A 21,047-nucleotide genomic window follows, 5' to 3' on the forward strand; every position below is an offset into this window, starting at 1 on the left:
AGATCAGCCTTCTCAAATCTAATGGCCTCCAGATGTGTTGCACTACAACTCCCAGAAACCCCTAGCCAGCATAGCTGGCTGGGGGATTCTGGAAGTTGTAGTCCAACACATCTGGAGGGTGCTAAGCTGGGGAAGGCTATCTAGGTGGACTTTTGGTCTGATCCAGCATGGTTCTCCTTAAGCCCATTGCTGCTTTTTGCTCCTGTCTCCTAGCAGGTTTCCCAAGCCAACCTAGCCACATTTTTTCCTGTGACCGTAAGAACTGCAGGCTGGATTTCTGCCCAGGCAACAGCCTCTATCCCTGCCCATCTCCTCTGCCTCCAGCTTCACCAGTGTCTCATATCTGACCCTCCTAGTACTCAGCGCCTGACAGTAAGGCGGGCTTCGTTCACCATAGAAATGGTCGATTTAGGCACATTTGTGCCAAGCGTTCCAATAGTAGGATCTATGGGTTTCTGGTTATGGGGCACAGAACTCTACAGAGATTGTCAATGAGGCTCTGCTCCAGGTGCTGCCATCTTGGGAGGTCAGCTGGGTAGTTACTAGCATCATGGTCTTCTCTGTAGTGGTGCCCCAACTGGGGAGTACTCCAGTGCAGATATATTTCCTTGCCCCCTTTTTATGGTCTTTCAGGCCCCCAGGTGTAAACTTTTAGCAGTCTTTAATCTAAGCTTTTCAATAGTCTGTCATCCCAATCTTCTGGGTGTCTTGCTGTCACATCAGCGCTATTCGTCTCCAGGTTGATTCTTAGCGGATTCTTAGCTGTATGACTTTGCTTTCATGAATTGTTTTTTCCTCTCTCCAATTAAGATTTTTATGATTTTGTTGGCAAGCCGCCTTGGAGGCTAATGTGCAGAAAGGTGCAGGTACACATCTTAAAAATAAACACAAACAAAACAACATTGACCTGATCCCACCTGGTGATATCCTCTAGCCGCAGCCAATTGCCCTGACAACAGATTAGGAGACGATGCGGTCTACAGGCAGGTTTAGATCCTAGGCTGCTTTCTGGGGGCTGTCTGTCCGTACGTGGATTAGGCTCCCAAGGATAGCTGGGTTCAGCCGTGCGCCTCAAAGAAAAGAATGTTCCTTACCCGCTCTCAGAATCTCCTGTGGGGTCATTCCTGTGAATGCTCCAAGCAGCTCAGAGCTCCCCTTGCACTCTCTGTATTTCTCAAGGTTTTCAGACCACGCCCAGCTCCCTGGAATTTGCCCCATGTGCTCACCCTGGCTGAGTGCCACTCAGCAGGACCAGAGCCCTTTCAAACACAAGCAGGAGGCTGTTTTGTTCTTTTGCACTCTGGGCTTCGTAAAGGCTCATGACGCCACCTGCGAGTTGTACGACATGTACCTCTGGCCTCATTTTGAGGACGGGACAAAGGAAAAGGAGGGAGGGAACCCAATCTTCCTCCAGAAGTCCCTGCGAGGTGGTGGAACAAGCCCAAGAGAGCACAGTTGCAGCAGTGAAGATTAACCGGACATGGTCGGCCTGAGAGACCTCGGTGCCTGACGAAGAAAACTCGAAGGGCGCCCCTCTGACTCAGTAATCTGAGGTACAACCCCTGGGAAGTTCTCTGGCACAGACCCCATTGAAGTGAATGGGAGCTATGCAATAGAAGCCAGATTAATAATGGGGACCAGAAGGTCTGAGCATAGAACACCAGTTCTGGCCCACTTGGATTGGCTGCCTGTATGTTTCTGAGCCTGACTCAAGGTGCTGGTCTTAACCCATAAAGTGTTACACAGCTCAGGACCGCAATACGTGACCGAGCGCCTCTCCCAACCTGAACCTACCCGGATGCTACGGTCAACATCTGAGGGCTTCCTCTGTGTGCCACCACTAAGGGAAGCTTGGAAGGTGGCAACAAGGGCGAGGGCCTTTTCAGTGGTGGGCCCCCGATTGCAGAATGATCTCCCCACTGAGGCCCGCCTGGAACCAACACTGTCATCTTTTTGGCACCAGGTCCAGACTGTCCTCTGCTCCCAGGCATTTAATGGTATATGATGGGGCATTTATGCCAGCTGTTTGAACAGGTTTAGTATTCTACTGAAATTGTGTTTAGCTGTTTAAATTGTTTTTAAATTTTGTATATTTATGCTGTATTTTATCTTGTGAACTGAAAACCTCCAGATGTGTTGCACCGTAACTCCCATGATCCCCCAGCCAGCTGTGCTATAGCTCAGTGGCAGAATACACACTTTGCAAGCAGGAAGACCCAGGGCAACCCCTGCCAGAGCTTTCAACTCCCATCCGCCCCACCCAGCATGGCCAGTGGTCAAGAGTGCCGGAATTGTCACCCAAAACATCTGGAAGGCACCAAAGTGGGGAAGGCTGCCTGGCATCTCTCAGGCCTGAGAGCTGCTGTCAGTCAGACTAGGCCAGACGTGGGGAACATGCACCTCCAGATGCTGATGGACTGCAACTCCCATCATCCCTCAGTAATGGCTATGCTGGCTAAGGGTGATGGGAGTTGCAATCCACATGTTTTCCCACCCTTGGACCAGGCAATACCAGGGTAAATGGAACCGTCTCTTGACTTAGTACAATGCTTGTTTACATGCGAAAGGAGAAGAGAAGACCATGTTTCTAGTCCTCATGGTGGTGAAAAGATGCTTGATAGTGTGTGGGCAACAGCTGCTGAGGTCCTAGAATCATAGAATAGTAGGGTTGGAGGGGACCTACAAGGCCATCTAGAAACCAGAGAGATTCTTGAATAAGGGTTGCTTCTGTAGTCTGCACCCTCCCTAGGACTAGCAGACTAAACTATGAACTGTAAGAAACATCATGCAAATTCAGATTGTTTGGATAATTTATACAGATTCCTGCTTTCTGGGGCATTGCCTGAGTGCAGAACATTAACTTTTTCTAAGATACATATTCATTACACTGATATCCTGCTGTTCTCCCAAGGAACTTAAAGGTAGCATATGTTTATTTATTACATTTATACCCAATGTTTTTTTCCTCGTGCAAGGAACCCAAGGCAGCTTACGTGGTCCCCCTCCTCTCCCTTTTATCCTCACAACAACCCTGTGGGTAGGTTAGGCTAAGAGTCAATGACTGGCCCAAAGTCATGCAGTGAGCCTCATGGCCAACTGGGGACTAGAACTCGGGTCTCCAGAGCCCCAGTCTAACCACTACACCACACTAGCTCGCAGCTTCCCATCCAGGCACTGGCAGGATTCAGACCTGCTTAGCTTCAAGCAACAGGATCACAGCAGCAGAGTGCGCCTTCAGACCATGCCTTTGGCCCACCTACACAGCGCAATCCTATGCGCGTTTACTCAAATGTATGTTCCACTGAGTTCAATGGGGCTTACTCCCAAGTAAGTGTGCTTAGGACTGCAGCCTTACAGCGTGATCCTATGCATGTTTATTTGGAAGGAAACCTGGCTACATTAAGTGGTGCTTCCTATGGGGTAAGTGTGCATAGCAGCCTTTCCCAACTTGGTGCCCTCCAGATGTGGGAAAGGCCATGCTGGCTGAGGATGTTGGGAGTTGTAGACTAAAACATCTGGAGGGCACCAGGTTGGGGGAAGCTGGTATATAGGATTATTTATTTATTTATTATTAAATTTATTAATCGCCCATCTGGCTGGTCACCCAGCCACTCTGGGCGATGTACAACACACCATAAAACAATTTAAAACAATAAAATTCTACAATAATTTTTTTTTTAAAATACCCTAACCCACCCCAAAATGCCTGCCTCAACAACCATGTTTTTAATGCACGATGGAAGCTCATTAAAGAGGGGGCATGATGGAGTTCCCTAGGGAGGGAGTTCCACAGAGTGGGGGCCACCACAGAAAAGGCCCTCTCCCTCGTCCCCACCAGTCTAGCTGTCCTGGCTGATGGGACAGAGGGAAGGCCATCCGAGGCTGATCTTGTTAAGCGGCCTGTCTGGTGTTGCTGGAGGCGCTCCTTAAGATAGGCTTAAGATTACAGGAAAAACTGTTTAAATATGAAGGATGTGTTTTGACATAGCCCCCCGCCCCACCCAATCCAGCTACAACGATCAGTGTGTGTAAGCAGGCCTTCATGGACTGGGATCTGCAGCCATAAATTATGCCATACATTCTCATGTGCATCGGAATGTGCATCCAACTGAGGAATGCAGTCTACGCACATGGCATTGCTTTGAAACAGATGCACATTATGATGTGCGTGCAAGGGTGCATCACCATCCACATGTTCCCAAAGTAAGTGGCATGCTTGTGCCTTGTTTGGGCACAACCAGGGCCAGATCAGGCGCACACTCTGTAGCCTTCCCCAACCTGGTGCTTTCAGTTGTTTCAGAATACAATTCCCAGCATTCCTGACCTTTGATCATGCTGGCTGCAGCTAATGGAAGTAGAAGTCTAAAACATCTGGAGAGCACCAGGTCGTTTTAGAGTTTCCTAACACTAAACATTATGCTGGCACCCACAAGACAGGGAGCACATGACTCCCTTGCTATAGCAGCATCGCTGGCTACTGGTCTGTTTCTGGGGAGACTTGAAAGTGCTGGCTATGACCTATAAAGCTCCACATGGCTTGGGACAAGGCTAGCTGAAAGACTGCCTTCTCCCATACAAGACTGCCTGATCCTTAAGATCTTCTGGAGAGACCCTTCTTCCAAGACTGCCACCTTCAGAGGCACATTCAGCGGCAACACAGCAGAGGGCCTTTTTGGTGGCTGCTCCCAGCCTGTGGAGCTCGCTCCCAAGGGAAACTAAGTTTGCTCCCTCTCTGCTAACCTTCTGACAGCAGGCAAAGGCCACGTCATTCAAGACGGCCTTTGGACTTTAAGGGGGTCTTTGGGTTTGGTGCTGTTTTTATTGTGTAATTGTTATTTTTTATTGCATTTTAATGTGTTTTACAGCCTTAATCTATTTCAGATTGTTTCTGTAAGCTGCCTTGACTGTCATGTTTTTGATGGAAAGGCAGGGCCATACGTCAAATAAACAAACACGACCCATTCCGCTGGCTGCAGAAGCACCAAAAGGTGGCAACAGAAGGAGAGAAGCCGCCTTTCCCCCAAATGCTCTGCTATTTTGGCTGCTAGTGTTCATGGGAGCAAGACTGTTTATTCCTGTCACGTGCAAGGGGAAGGGGGTGCGGGGAACAGCCCTTCAGTTACGAGCAAGGAAAATTAAACCTGGAGAGTTGGGGGCAAGGGATGAAAGAAAGACTAAGCTTCTTCGGAGACTATGATTCTCCCGGAGCGAAATGACCCAAGGCCCCTGGAGGAAACTGGCAGGGGTGACAAAAGCAGCCGGTGACCTTGGTTGCTTCACGCCTCACCAAGGCAGCCAGATTCCCACAACTATGCAGGGTCACAGGTGCCACCAGCTATTCCTGCCAAGTTTTTCAGGAGGGGTGGAGGTGGCAGGGGGAGAAGAGAGAAAGAAACCTCGCGGGAGGGGAATCATAGAATAGTAGGGTTGGAAGGGGCCTACAAGGAAGGTCCTCCACCAAAGCAGAAGTTTATTTTTGGGCACGGCAAGGCAGGCGAAACTACCTGCAAATATTTTATTATTAATTACTATTATTAATAAATACCCCTAATCATTTTAGGTGTTATCTAATTGTTCCAGATAGGAGAAGGGAAAACCAGGGAGGCTGTATATTCTCTAGGCCTTCTCTGCCAGGTAGGCAGCCAAGTCCACCCTCTTTAGACCCACGTTTATTACCTCTCAAGCTTTTGTCAGTATTTTCCATGGGAATGGATTCAGTGGGGAAGGTAATAGACAGCACTTTCAAGTTTTGGGTGTTTATACGTATGGTTGAGAGTGTATGTATGCAAATGGTGTATGTGAGTGGTATCTGCACTGGTACTGTGTGTGAAGGGGCGCAAATTCCATGTGGAATAAATTATGCAATCAATTGTGGGGCAATTCCATCAACCCTGCTGAAAGACCACCCCCATAAAGGCTCTTCCTCCCTCAACTGTCACCACCAGCAGCCATTCCAACAGGCTGTACTAAGGGGAAGTGGGGCAATTCTACCAGCCCTGCAGAAAGCGTACTTAATTTCCCCCCTCTTCCCTCCCCATCTCTTTTTCCTTGTGTGACGTGTCTTTTTAGACTGTAAGCCTGTAGCCAGGGCCTGTCTTGTTTTACCAATTCCATTACTCAGCCTTTTTTGGCAGAAAAGTGCATGGGTAAAAAATACTTTAAATAAAAAACCTGGGCAGATCTACTTCCTAATCTGAATCCACTTCTTCAGTTTGGGCACTTCCTTCTAACCCAGTGTTCAAGTGCTTGCAGGAACTACTGGGTGCATTCCAGCAAGGAGGCATGTGGTAAGCGACAATGGGGTAGCAACTGTCCCTTGGCAAGCACAAAGAAGGAGGGAACGTTAAGCCCACCAACAGACATTAGGCATGACAGCTAAATGGAACTTCCATATACAGAGGCAGAAAGCTGGTCTCCTTCTGCAAGACTGATGGCAGCACTAGGGATGTCCATCACTGGGAAATCTGGCCCTTTGGGGGCTTGAGGAGTCCCATGGCATGCCTGACTCGGCTTGCATTTGTGTGCACTGCAGCCATATTTGCGCAAACTGAAAAACATCAAAAATCCATTAGCTGGTCCGACTCGCTGTAGGCCGAGTCAGGCCAGTTAGCGGAAGACAGAATGAAGTCTAGGGGGCAGGGAGCCAATGAAAGCTCATTGAGCTCCACAAGTTCCTGCAGTATCAATAGGCAGTACCGAAAACCCCCATGCAGCTGCCAGGGGAACAATACCTTGGTAGGACTTTGGTAGGTAGTGCTGACATCTGCCCAGGACACGGCCCTCATGCCCACCCATCTGCCCATGTCTGGGTAGTTGGGCAGCCATCATTTTGCTGTTCTCACAATGCCGTGGAGTAGCTTTCCCCAACCTGGTGCCCTCCAGACATGTTGGACTGCAACACCCACCATTCCCAGCCAGCAGGGCCATTGGGGAAGGCTGTCGTGGAGGGACTCTTATGTCAGCTCACTGTGGGACTGTCAAAATGGCAGAAGAAAGCTTGCTGAGGAGGCTCACAAACACCTGCTGCCAATAGCAGTGAACTCGCCAGGTAGGGGCCCCTGACGCCTAGAGCGTGCTTTGGTTTCAAGGATAATTGAGACTGGATAGGTAAGAATAACTGAGAACGCTTTTCAGTGTTAAGTGTTGCTAAAGAATATTCCCCAAAACTTTACAAAAGCAACTAGGCCGCAGTTGGAACCAATGGCTCAACTACAGCAACATGCACACCTGGAGCACTTGCCTAGAGATGTAAAATCTCTGGAAATTTTGAAGGCATGGAAAAAAAACATTTTTCCATTTTGTTTTCGGAAAAAATTTGGACATTTGGGGGGAAATCGAAAAATAAGAAATACTTCTTTTTTTAGCGCTCTTTACAGACTGAAGTCACTTTTGTTGCTTTTAGACAGCCTTCCCCAACCTGGCCAATGGTCAGGAATGCTGGGCACTGTAGTCCAAAACATCTGGAGGGCACAATGTTGGGGAAGGCTGCCATAGGAACACAAAGCAGCCTTTCTGTGCCTAAAGTTATTTGATGTATGACTTAGTTTGCTCACAAAATTATTGTTATATTTTAAAACTTTTAAAAGTAAACTCAGTTGGGGGTTGGACTCTGTGGTCCTATAGGCACCTTCCAACCCTACTATTCTATGATTCAGTTAATAAATTTGTGGTGATTGTCGGAATAGATTAGAACTACATAACAGGTGCAACCCTATGGCTGCTAGAGAGCGCTTAGACAGCCAAACAATTGTTTGGTTCCCAGAAAATTGCCTCCCTGCCCCTTCCCCTGCCACCTTGTAGGCGACGTGGATTGTCCCTGGGCTCCACAGTTGGATAAGCAGCACAAAGCAGGGCAAACGGAGGCATTCCCGGGGGCAGGAAATGCGGAAGTGCTGGTACAACACTTCCTATGTGTCGTCCAGCCTTCCCCCCGACCCCACTTCGAAGTCTCTCGGTGAGACAGCTGAAATTGGCCATCCAGCCACGATCACAGGGCAGCTGGAGCTTGGGGGAGAGGATTCCCTCTGTGCTCCGCCCACCCTGCATTGGATAGGTGGAGGCGGCCGCTTATCCCTATACGATTGCTCCCTAAATGACTGCTACAGCATCAGGAACAAAGGACTCCACAGGACTCCACAAAACAAAGCCCAAACTGTCAAGAATGCACATTTACTGTCAGGAATGCACAATGGTGACTCTACTCACATGTTGGGAAACTGAGCATAAATATTACCAGCAAAATATACTTTAGACCAATAATTTTAATACGGAATGAAAGAAATAACTATGCTGGGAATCTCACAGAGAGGATTTAATTTTTTTTTTCTCCATGGCTTCATTAATTCCAGACATTTTACATCTCTAGTTTTTCTATAAAAGTGTTCTTACTACATAGCTTTTAGAAATCGTTTTGGGGGGAGTAAAGGCTGGGGAACACTATCAATACTTTGTCTTAAATTCCAAAAGAAAATATATCATAATCCAAAGCTGTTCCAATTTTTTGGGAAAAAAACAAAAATGCACCTCAGGAAAAAAAAAACAGAAAAAAATATTATTTTTCCGAATTTCTCCGTTTTTTCCCCAGGCCTTCACATCTCTACACTTGCCCCAGGTAGGTCCGTGTTCAAAGACCAGACACCATAATCCAAAACACACCCTTTCCCCTTGCTAGCATTTATCCCAACCTCAGTGGACCAGAGATGCTCCAGAGAGCTGGAGAAAGTCTGCAAACGGGATGGGGAACCTTGGCCTGTTGGATACACAAATCCCTCAGGCTTCCCCATGCACCGCAAGCTTCTTTTCCTGTTATCTCTGCTCGCTGATTGGAGATACGGGAGTATTTAAAGGTTTTCAGTACCCTACGAACAAAGAATCGAGCTTTTGCAAAGATTCTGAGCTGTGCAATAATCCTGTTTGGTCCCACCCACTTTGCCTTTGGCCCCACCCACAAATGGAATGTCCCTCCACAACTCAAGACCTTTCCCATTTTTCAGTTCTGCTCTTGGGCTGAAAACAGTTCCCCACCCTTGGTCTATAGGACAAGGAAGTTGGGTGGGTTAAATAGCTGCCTGAGTGATGCTTTCCTTGGGTGCTTGCTGGCTTCCTTGAAGAAAGCGACAGCAGCAAGAAGGGAGAAAGTTTGACATCCTGAGACTATTTTGCATAATCCCTTGTGACTAAAACCAAAGGTGTCACCCTCCTCTCCTCAGCCAGGGCACCTGCTGGCTTTATTATTGTTGGGAAGACACCGAGTGTGTTCCCGTAAAGCTACACAAAACCCAATTATATCACACCAGTTTCCACAGGGAAAGGCAGGAAAGGGTCTCCAAATATACAATGGGGGGTATTTGGGGGAGGGCAGTGTCTGAAAGCACAGGAGGGGTTGGAGAGAAACAAATCTCACCAGGCTCAGGACAGTTTAGAGGCAAGGCCTTTGGGGATTCTGCAGGGGCAGAATATTTCACAAAAATCTGGATTCTTGATGCTGGTAATATTACTACTACTAGATTGAAACATACGTTCCCTGGGTGGCATAGAAAATTAGTAAAATACATAATCATTTAAAAAAACAACCAAAACAAAATGCAGTATTAAAAAAATCTCGGCTCACAAACTAAAAGCTCCATTTACAAAACAACACGCAGCTGACACAGCGAGAGCCCAGATTCTGTTTGTTTAAAATGTTGGTCGTTTAAAAGGTCTGGGTGAATTAAAAAAAAAAAAGGTATTCCTCTGGTGCTGAATAGACCGTAAAGACGGCACCAGACTAGTCTCTTTGGGGAGACGATTCCACAGTCAGAGTGCCGCTACTGAGAACCTCCTGCCTCTCCTGGTTTGGTGGGGATATATGGGGCAGGGCCTTCAAAGAGGATCTTGAGATTCAGGTAAGGATATACAGAAGAAGGTAATCTTTCAAATAACTTGGTCCCAAGCCCTTCTAAGGCTTTTAAAGGTTAAAACCAGGACTGTGTACTGGGCCTGGAAACCAACAGGTAAGCAATGCAGCTAATAAAGCAGTGGCATAATATGACTGAACTTCACAGTCCAAGTTAATCATCTTGCAGCCCTATTTTAGACCATTTTTAAAGGTAGCCCCATATACAAGGCATTTCAGTAGTTTCATCCAAGAGTGACTGGAGTTGGCCAGCCACATCTCTCTTGAGCACCTTGTCCAGGAAGGGAATATTAGCCACCAGCCTATAATTGTTGACATCTTCCAGGTTCAGACTAGGTTTCTTAATGGTATCAGCTTTTGGTTAGAAGGGGGAAAAAAAGAGACACATACAATTGACTAGTCCTCATGAACTGCAAAAGTACATCTGAAGATGTGCAGGCAATATCTGCAAATGGTTCCAGTGTCTATATGGGTGGTACCCACAACCACCAGCTGTGGTACCCACAACCACCAGCCCCGCATTCCTGTTCCGCTACCAATCCTTCCCCACGAGCAGGGCTGGTATGTATTCCATGCTACAACTATTACAATTATGTAATTATGCAACCTAAATACTGTGCTAAGAAAAGCAGAGTTCTAAGGCCCGTAACTATGAAAACTGGGCAAATTTTAACCTCTTATTTTGCATGATTTAGTCCAGAAGTGGGCAGCAGGCAGATCTGATGAGATCTACTGTTTTTTATTAGAACCCCTAGGTGCACCAACTGGAGCCAGGTGCAGAATAGTGGCTGGGGATGGATCCAGATGCAAAATGGCCAAGCTGGGAGCAGGGAATTACCTAATGCTGTGTACCCCATAAACCGCATATTGGGATGGTTTACATATATAAGAGCAAATCTTCATCTAAGTTACCACAGATGAGGGAATCTAACACAAAACTCCAAGACTGGCTGGAAGAATTGCAGAAGGACTTAGTCAAAAGCAACCATTGGATAGCCAATATTTTACAGGTGAGGGCTAGACTAAGAGATAAGCAACGAACACAAGGCCAGTCATGGTAGGCAGGTTTTTCAAACTTACAATGCTAGTGTCTATTGTTACAACTATTGGGAGCCTGACATCCTTGCGTTGCTGATGTACTGCAAATCACCCAGAAATCTACAAATAGATCCCAATCTACCTTCTTCCCACCCCTAATTTATTCCATCATTGTTGGTCTGGTACATCATTTAAGATGCAATCCTGTGCAAGTTTAGACAGAAAAAAGGCCTATAACTCCCAGCATGCCCTGGCCAGTATAGGATTGTGCCCGAATTCTGCTTTTGCTAGTTATGGAACTCTGCAGAGCGCTGTAGACCTGCCTCTGAGCACTGGACATCTCATTTCACAAGCCCTGAGATTTCAGCAAGCTCTACACACATACATTTTTCAAGCCTTTCCTCATACCCAGAGAAGACCAGCCTGGCCCCAGACATCAGCAAAGGAACAAGCAGCATCCTTGCCAGGAAGAACTCAGCTCCCAACTGCCAGTTGCCCTGGGACTGGGGATTCAAGCAAGGAAAGGGAGGACACTTTGGCCTCTGCCAAAAGCTAGAGGAACAAGAGCTGCTGGGTAGTTTTTGTATTATTGAAATGTAATGCCTCGGCTATCACTTGATTGAAATGCAAGGTATAAATCTTTAAAATAAACAAACATGCTAAAAGAAAAGACAAAGAGGGCTGGAAACTTCCCCTCAAGCATGAAAACAAAGCCAGCTTCTCCACCTAATATCACATTCTATGCTTTCCTGGACTCCCACTGAATTGCAACAGAGTCCTGCCTAAGAGACACAGTACTTCACTGTTGAACAGAGCAATCCCCTATGTAGTTACTCAGAAGTAAGTCCTACTTAGTTCAATGGGTCTTACTGTCAGCCATGGGAAGGTGGGCCTAGGAACGCTGCCTTACTGTAGCATGAGCTTCCAGAGGCACTAACCTGAGAAAAAAATAAAAACCAAATGGTGCCACAGCCCCTTTTTGTTCTTACATGTCCAGAATTTCTGCACCTCCTCTGCATTCTACATGGGCTGATGAAGAGTCACTGTAGACTCACCATGGAAATGGAGTAAGTTGCTTCCATGCCGTGCAACACAGGCCTTGCTCTCTCGGAGGTGGGAAACTGGGTCTGGGCTCTACCACTTCAGACTGCAGGCAGGGGCTCACATGATGGATTGCTTCTCCATACAAAGAAGCACTGCCTTCATATGGAAAATCTGCACATCAGGACAAAGGGGTTCAACCTGCCCCCCCCCCCCCCCGGATTTTCTACAATCTACGTGAAAGGGATTTTTATTTTTGGTATGGAAAAGCATTCCATTCTGTGATCCCTGACCAAGAGTCTAGACTGATATGATCCAGTCATGCATGAGTTTACATCAGTGAGAACCCACACACAGTCATGTGTGGGCAAACACACACTACAGATATTACATAAGGTCAATGGCAGTTTAAGAGTTCAAGTCTCTTAAACAAAAGAATCTGCCCTGCTCTGTACCAAGCATCTGTGTTTACACACAAAGGGAAGTACTGCCGGCAGGTTTGTTTGTACACATTTAATTGCAGCATGCATAAGGCTGAGTTTGCTGGAGGCATTATTATGTATATCAGGCTTATAAACAGCCACTTATCTGGTCACCTGTGGTGAGGAATGACTGCTTCCAGGTGACCAGACAGGGAAAAAGTTTCTTAACTGCAAGAAAGCTGGTTCTTTTTTAGGCAGTAAATGTGCTACAAATAACTAAAGAGACCTATGACGGTGAGAGGAATAGTAATTTTTCTGGACTTACTTGCTAGGATAATGTATATATCAAATAGTATTTGAGGGAACCTCCGAATTCCTCAGAACAAATGCAAAGATCAGTACTGGCAGACATTAATTCCTGGAAGACATGCTACCCACCGCTTTAAGGGAAAACTGGTAATGTTCAGCTAGGGGGAATGTCTGGGCATCCTCTGAGGTGGCCTTCCAGAACCTGGTGCCCTCCAGATCTGCTGGGCCACAATTCTCATTGGCCATGCTGGCTGTGGATGATGAGAGTTGTAGTCCAATGCATCTGGAGTGCACCAGGGTGGGGAACATTGCCCTACGGTACTCTTACTGTCCATGAAGAACAATAACAGGAACCAACAGCAACCTCTATTCATATATAAAGCAGGTGTGGGCAACTTGCAGCCCTCCAGATGTTTTGGCCTACAATTCCCACCAGAACTAACCAGCATTGTCAATGCTGAGGGATTATGAGAGCTTGTAAGCCAAAACATCTGAAGCACCACGTTGCCCACTCCTGATATAGAGCAACACTGAGGTCTAACAGGCCTGGCCATGAACTGTGTGTGCCTTAGAAAACGTCCTGGAATTTCAGGCAACACTCAGTTTCCACAGCAGATGTGCTGGGGCTCCTTGGCAGAAGAAGAAATGCAGAAAGGACTCTCTGACAGTTTGAAAGCCACCACTACAGAAGCATCCATGTAGTTGGTATATTAGAGTAACATAAGCAAAGAAGGAAGGTCCCCGCCCCAAGGTGTTTACAATCCAAATTTCTATTGTGGGAGGGAAAAGAGGAGAAGGAGGAAAGCAAGGGATGAATGCAAGACAGACACCTTGGGTAACAGAGATAACTGCAGGCTGAGGGGAAGCTGTGATTGGCTGCAACTTGCCAGAACATGGCAATATGGAATATGTATATGTAGCCTGTCCAAAAGCCCTACATACAAAGATCACATATGCCAATTTACACAGCTTGCATGGAACTGCCTTCCACACAGGAAAACATCCACTTTGGAAGCAACCCCGAGACACTAAGCACAGCTCTTGCTGCACTGCTTAGCTCTCTGAACGGTGCTGCAAGTGGTGAGACCCTATAAGCTCTTTATGATGTACACGTTCAAAGTGATAACGAACATGTGACAAGCTTATGGGGTTCAAAAGCTGGCAGCACTCTTAGGTAATTAGCTGGCCCAATAAAAGTTATTATTTTACTCAACTCTTGTTCTGCAGGACTAACACAGCCACAATGATGAGGCTCATAAAGGGAGAAACTAGGCCTCTCCAAAGTGCCAAGATCAGAATCCATTTGTCTAAGAATCTGCCTTGAAACAGGCCTGATCATTTGTACAGCTAGCCCAGTACTGCTTACCCTGACTGGCGGCAGCTGCTCTCCAGGGTCTCCGGCATAGAGTGGCTTTCCCCGTCATCTGATACCTGATCTTTTTTCAACTGGTGATGCTATGGATTGGACCTGGGACCTCCTGCATGTAAAGCATGTGCTCTCCCACTGAGCTATGCTCCTCACTCAAAAGGAAAGTCACCCACAACATGGGCCAGAGAGATGCCAGTATTCCTGCAGGGAGGCCAATACAACCCTCCAAACACCATTCGGCCAGGGAAGCTGCCTCAAACAGCGCCAGACCACCGATTCGTGTTGCCTAGTATTGTCTTCAAACTTTCTACCATCAGGAAACCTTCTCCGTATTGATGTGTCTGCCAAAGAACCCCCAAGTATCTGCTATGGAACCCCAGATTGCTGTAGAGGATTCTGAGGCACACACTCAGTCCATGCAGAGCGTTGGTTATGCAGGGCATTGTTGAGCCTCACTATTGCTCCGTGGCAATGGAGTGTGCCCCCTAGAACACTAAGCACCCTCCGTGGGTTGCAGGGGAAGATCAGCAGTGATGGGCAAGCTATCTTCAAGGGAAGCTTGTTTGCCATTACTGGTCATCTAGTTGAGGAACCCTGGAAAACGTTCTAAGAAAACTCTGTGGCATCACAGGACACAGTCTGAAAACCCAATTGCTTAATCTACTAGCAGTGGCTCTCCAGAGCGCCAGGCAGAGGTCTTTCCTAGGCCAGATTCTTAAGCTGGATAACCTGGAACCTTCTGCATACAAAGCACGAGCTCCGAGGGGCTCTCTTTTACCTCGCTTGAACTCCTCCAGCACAGCGTCCAGCTTGGTGTCATTGAAGACAAAGTGGAGCGGGTGGTTGTAGAACTTGATGATGGTGCTGAGAGGGGTGCAGTCATCGGGATCCACCATAGCCAAGTCCTTGACGTAAAGCATGTCCACCAGGTTGGTGCGCTCGTCTTCGTAGACAGGGATGCGGGTGTAGCCACTCTGCATGATCATGGACATGTTGTTGAAGTCCAGCACGGCACCGGAGTCGAGCATGAAACACTCGTCCAGCGGTGTCAGCACATCCTCAACAGTTTTGTTGCGCAAGGCGCCCTTGCTGAACTCCTCCCGCACAAACTCATTGTAGGGGTCACTATTGCGCACCATGTCCAGGATCTTCTCCCGCAGGAGGCATGTGCTCGTGTCATGGTGCAAGGCCAGGTCCAGCACCTTGCTGAGCGGCAGCGAGATGGGGAAAGTGAGCAGCATGAAGAGCTGGGTCAGCCAGAGCCCCCGTGGGGCTAGCGAGAGGCCCCATCGTGAGCTGATTGCAAAGGGCAGCACCTCGGCCAGCAGGAAGACCAACCCTGCCACGCCCAGGATGGCGGGTGCCAACATCCCCACAGCTTGGTAGAACAGCACGGCCAAGGCAGCGTGGGCCAACGAGCTCAGCAGCAGCATCGAGCACAGAACAAACGTCCCACGCTGCCTGACTGGTTCCAGGGCTTTGGAAGCCTCTCGCTCAGACTCGGAGCCACAGTCCCGCAACACGTACATCTCCACCGGATCCAGCCACAACGTGCTGAGCTGCAGGGTCCGAAGCAAAGCCAGGAGGGCCAGCAGCAAGGCCACCAAGGTGCCCAGGAGCCAGGGGGCCAAAGGAGGGAGCAAGGCCACGGCGGCCAACCTCCCGCCGCCGCCCCCGCCTTCATCCTCCGTCACCAAGACAGCGTCGCCGGGGGCAGCTGGGGCCCACTGGTGTCCGGGACCCGCCGGGCTGCAGAGGCGGAACCGGCCCCGGGGGCCCCCAGGGGCCACCTTCACCGTCACCAGCGCCGCGTGCTCCCCGATGGGCAGGGCGTCGTGGGCGAGGACCTGGGGGGCCCCAGCGGGGGCGGGCGTGGCGGGGGGCCCCCCGCCGGGCGCCGCGCAGGGGGCCTCCGCGGGGACGAAGGCCGCCCAGGGCCAGCTGCGGTTGCTGAGGCCGGTGCCGTAGAGGCGCAGGCGGAACGTGGCCCCCGGGCGGGCCCGGACGAGCCCCCCCGCGGCCGAGGCCCCGTCCTCCAGGCGGAAGCCCAGCACCCGGGGGCGCGGGGCGCCCGACTCCGCGGGGGCCGGGGGCGCACGGGGGGCGCCGGGGCCCCGCGGGGCCTGGCCGGCCAGGGCCTCGCCTCGCCCCCCCGCGCAGCCCGGCCACAGCGCGGCCGCGGCCGCCCAGCCACACAGCAGCCCCAGCCAGCCGCGCGCGCCCGCCATAGCTCGCGCCCGCAGGAGCTGCAGCTGCGGCGGCCCGGGCAGCTGCTGGGGGGGCTGCGCCCGGGAGGTCAGCTGACTCCCCCCCCCCGGCGCCGCCGAACCTGCCTGCGGGCGCCTCGGCCAATGCCGGCGCGCGGCGGGCGCGGCGCAGCCAATGGGCGCGGCCGGGGGCGCGGCCAGGGGCGGGGGAGCGCGAGGCGCAAGTTCGGTAGCGCCGCGTTATAAACAAGGAGGAGGGAGGAGGGAGAGGGAGCACAGTTTAAAGGGGCCGTGTCCCTTCCTCGGCCGGGCTCCTCTGCGGGGCGAGAAACTTGTTCAGACCGCCGCCCACGGGCTCCCAAGGGAGCGTGCAAGGAGGAGTCGATTGCACGGCTTCAGTCCGGCTCGCGGTTCCTCGGGGGCGAGCCTGGGAGAACGCAGTGGGACTTACTCCCGAGTAAACGCGCAAATAGGATCTGGGTGCGTGGGCATTCGGGGGCTCGGCGCCCCGCCCCCCCCCCGACACACACTCCATTCCTCATGCAAACCGTCGGAGAGCGCCCTAATTCCTATGTAGTCAGCGCCTAGTTGCACCTTTACTCGGGTGTAAGGCCGATGGAATACTGGTAGACCGCTGGCTATACTCCCAAATAAGTATGCATAGGATTGCGGCAGATCCTACGCATATTTGCTCAGGGCTAAGTCCCTCTCGAGTTTCTCCGCGGTTGCTCCAAAGTAGGTTGGGTTTTTATTATTAATTTTTTTATTATTAAATTTATTGATCGCTCATCTGGCTGGTCACCCAGCCACTCTGGGCGATGTACAGCATATAATAAAACAGTTTAAATCAATAAAATTCTACAATAAAAACTTTTCTAAAATACCCTAACCCACCCCAAATGCCTGCCTGAACAACCACGTTTTTAATGCAGGGTTGTAGACGTGTAGCCAGAGTCTCTGCGCACTTACTTAGATGCAAGTCCAACTGATTTCAGTGGGATTTACTCTCAAGGAAAAGTGCCTAGGTCTGAGACAGCCTAAAGCCTAGACGTAGTATAAAGCTGCAGCCCTCTGCAGAGTGGCTTATTTTGCGGTAACCTCCGCTGAACTCAGTGGAATGTACTTCTGAGTTAAGTCATAAGCGGGGTGTTCAACAGCAGGCTCAGGCAGACCACTGTACATCAGTGGCGCTTTAAATAGGATGTTTTAAACACATCCTATAAACCCGGGGCGGGGGATGACTTGTGGCCTTCCAGATATTTTGGCCTACAACTCCCATGATCCCTCACCATTGGGCTATGCTGGCTAGCGCTGATGGAAGCTGTAGGCTGAAACATCTGGAAGGGCCAAAAGTTGCCTGCCCCAGCTGTAAACACTGGCCACATTATTCGCCAAATAATACCATGAGGCTGAAGCTGGTTCCCAGCTCCTTTCCATTGAACCCACCAGTATTGCAGGATGCCAGCTTTTGAATTGCACAGACCTCTTTTTCCAAAAGGTCTCCTGCTCCCCCAAATGACTCTGCACTTTCTCCCTGGCTACCCCTTAGGCCTGGGCCTGCCTTATCTGGGTGATGCTGCTGCTCTCTCTCTCTCTCTCCTTCCCTTTGAAGCTCACCTTTTCCATTAAATTTTGGGCACAGACCTCACCCCCTATTGAAACTAAGCTGCAGTACATGTCACTGAACTGAACGCATGTTCTTCCTGTTCACCCTCCATTTGGTCTTTCTCTCCTACCTCTGTGGCCACCTCCCCTGTGTCATGTAGCTGACTCACTGCCATAAGGACCTTATTGCATATTTCCAGAAGAGCTGTTATTTCACCATTGCCCTGCCTCCTTCACAGAATTTTACAGGGGATCCAGACGTCCTTCCTTGCCATCCACTTGTACTCCTTCCCTGGTTTCCCACCACTTCTTCCACTTTTTCCTTAATGCAGAAATTCGGTTAAGGAAGAAAGGTTGGAACAGCTGCAGGATGCCTTCTGATGCTAGGAGCCCTCTGCCTGGAAGCACCCATTGTCACGCTGCAGAACATCATCCATGCACCGATGGCATCTTGCTGGAATTCATGCTGGAGTTTTCAAAAGAATAAGGGTGCAATCCTATGGGGATAGGATACTCTGAACTCGGAGGCAACCGCCTATCCAATGCAGGGCAGGAGAAGCACGGAGGGGGATTGTCCCCTCCACGCTTCAGCCAGCCTGTATTTGCAGGTAGACAGCCGATTTCAGCTGTTTAGCTGTGGGGGAGGTGGCTGCCAGACAACACGTAGGATGTGTCGTACTGGCGTTTCCGCCTTCCCTGCCCCTGGAACACCCGCAGGAATACCCCCTTTTTGCTGCTCTGTGCTCCTCTTCCAAGCGCGGAGCACAGGGCTGTTCCGAGCTGCCTGCAAGGCAGTGCAGGAGGGGGGGAAGGTCGGCTCCCGGAAACTGACATATCCTATGGCTGTCTAGCCACTGACTAGTGGCCATAGGATCGCTCCCTCCATGGATGAGGGATGTGCCAAAAGGGCCAAACTTCATGTGAAGTATTTGCCACTTGAGACAATTAGCAGCTTTTGGAGGACATTTTAGTCAGGATTGCACTGGATGGGGCCAGGCTTGAAACATCCCTCCGGCTGTGCCACAGTCTCAATATGGATTCTCTCTCCCTCACCCACCTCTTAGGCTGCTGTTTTTTATACACACACACACACAGAGAGAGAGAGAGAGAGCAAGCAAGTGCAGAGATGTGCTGGACTGCAGCTCCTACAATTTGGGTGTTGGGGAAGGCTGCTTGAGCAAAAAGCATGCTTGCAGGCTATTGCTCCCTGTCAGCTTGGGGGCCTAGTGCAGATAGGCTGTGGGGTGGGGGAAGATTTTAATGAAACAAACAAACAAACAGTTTGGCCCTGAGTGAGGGCATGGTTTTAAGCCCCAGTCTGCAGCTATGCCAGAAACTATGTGCATCAGGGCTTAATTTGAGCTTTGTGCAACAGCAAACTTTTCATTGCCCCTGAAGAAGCATCAATGTTTGGGTGAATGAAGAGCTAGGGTGGCTGGGAATGGATATCAGGTCAGATGGGAGGAGCCATCCAGTCCTCCCTTCCGCGTTAACGGGCTGCTCGAGGGAGGAGGAAGTGCAATGCTGCACTGTGGTTTGCAAGGTCACCCTCTGCTTCTCCCAAAGGAGGCAATACAGTAGCCAGGCAGAATCAGACCAAAGCGGCTCCTCCACCTTGCCCGGTGTCTCATTTCTAACAGCAGTCTGAGCCCGAAGCCTCCGGGGAGCTCAGAAGCGGGCCGAGGAGGGGACAGCCTCGCACTATTGCTTGTCCTCAGCATCTGGTACCCAGAGGTATAAAGCTCCTTTCAGTTGTCACAGTTAACAGCGGCGGATAGAGACGGTGTCTCCCTGGGTGTGTGAATCGCACATGGACAATGTCGGGTCTTTCGATATTTTTACAGGGCACTCACAAGCAGCGTATGAAGGTGAAAGCCTTCCCTTGTTCTTTGCCCCTGGCGTGGTCTTCCCTCCCCATCCCTTTTTCCTTGCGTGTTGTGTCTTTTTAGTTTGTAAGTCTGCAGGGCAGGGACTGTCTTCTTGCTGACTGACTGTAAGCCGCCCCAGAAGCCTTTTGGGGGGGGGGGTTAAGGGGCAGGATAAAATTACTTTAAATAAATAAATCATTTTGTGTTTTATTCCTCTTGTGGATCTCTCTCTCTCCTGCTCCTCCCATTTGTGTGCAGTGCAGAAATCGGAATTTTACTGTTTGCTGAACACACATTGTCAGTTATTTCTTTCAACAAATTTGTAAGGGAATACGTTTGGATATTTGGTCTGGCTTTTTATTTGGATATTTGGTCTGGCTTTTTATTTCTAGAAGCAACATTATTGTATTTTTTTTTAATTTATTGCATTTCTATACCACCCCATAGCTGAAGCTCTCTGTGCAGTTTACAGAAGTAAATCAGAATTATTATTTTAGAGCCACAAAAGGTAAGGATATTTGAACTAATGTATGATCTCTGTTAGCTAGTTGGCAGGGTTGCACTTACACCAAGGATGGGTCTCCAGCCGAGGGTTCCACCATTGCTGAATTTGTTTATTCCACCCTGCTCCAATTTAGATATTACACGATGTCACACATTCAACCTGACCCTCCGCAGCTGCAGGCTGTCAAAGTGCAGGCTGTGTCCCACACAAGTGTTCATGTGTGTGGATGTGTTAAACTAGCAATAGGGAGTTGCTTCCCTCGCCCTCCACCCAGTCAGAGATTCATCTTATACAGACTATCTATCTATCTATCTATCTATCTATCTATCTATCTATCTATCTATCTATCCATCCATCCATCCATCCATCCATCCATCCATCCATCTATCGCCCATCTGGCTGGTCACCCAGTCACTCTGGGCGATGTACAAAGTACATAATAAAACGGTTTAAAACAATACAATTCTACAATAAAAACATTTTCTAAAATACCCTAACCCACCCCAAATGCCTGCCTGAACAACCACGTTTTTAATGCATGGTGGAAGCTCATTAAGAGGGGCCATGGCAGAGTTCCCTAGGGAGGGAGTTCCACAGAGTGGGGGCCACCACAGAAAAGGCCCTCTCCCTCGTCCCCACCAGTCTAGCTGTCCTGGCTGATGGGACAGAGAGAAGGCCATCCGAGGCTGATCTTGTTAAGCGGCCTGTCTGGTGCTGCTGGAGGCGCTCCTTGAGATAGGCTGGGCCGGAACCATATAGGGAACCATGGGGGGGGGGGGCCCTGCAGC

General features: G+C 49.6%; 1 protein-coding gene across 1 annotated transcript in view; it reads right to left on the reverse strand.

The window, feature by feature from the left end:
- The window catches only part of CNNM3 (cyclin and CBS domain divalent metal cation transport mediator 3), a 41,340-nt gene extending 24,959 nt beyond the window's left edge, over positions 1-16,381 (reverse strand). The window contains exon 1 of the mRNA XM_084804126.1: positions 14,853-16,381. Within this exon, the coding sequence (XP_084660252.1) occupies positions 14,853-16,302 (1,450 nt within the window). The 5' untranslated portion in view covers positions 16,303-16,381. The remainder of the gene's footprint in view (positions 1-14,852) is intronic.
- Positions 16,382-21,047: the final 4,666 nt, after the last annotated feature.

This window comes from Heloderma suspectum, chromosome 6 (genome assembly GCF_057233095.1).
Source record: "Heloderma suspectum isolate Gila_16-S chromosome 6, 16-S_ref, whole genome shotgun sequence".
NCBI classification, from domain to species: domain Eukaryota; kingdom Metazoa; phylum Chordata; class Lepidosauria; order Squamata; family Helodermatidae; genus Heloderma; species Heloderma suspectum.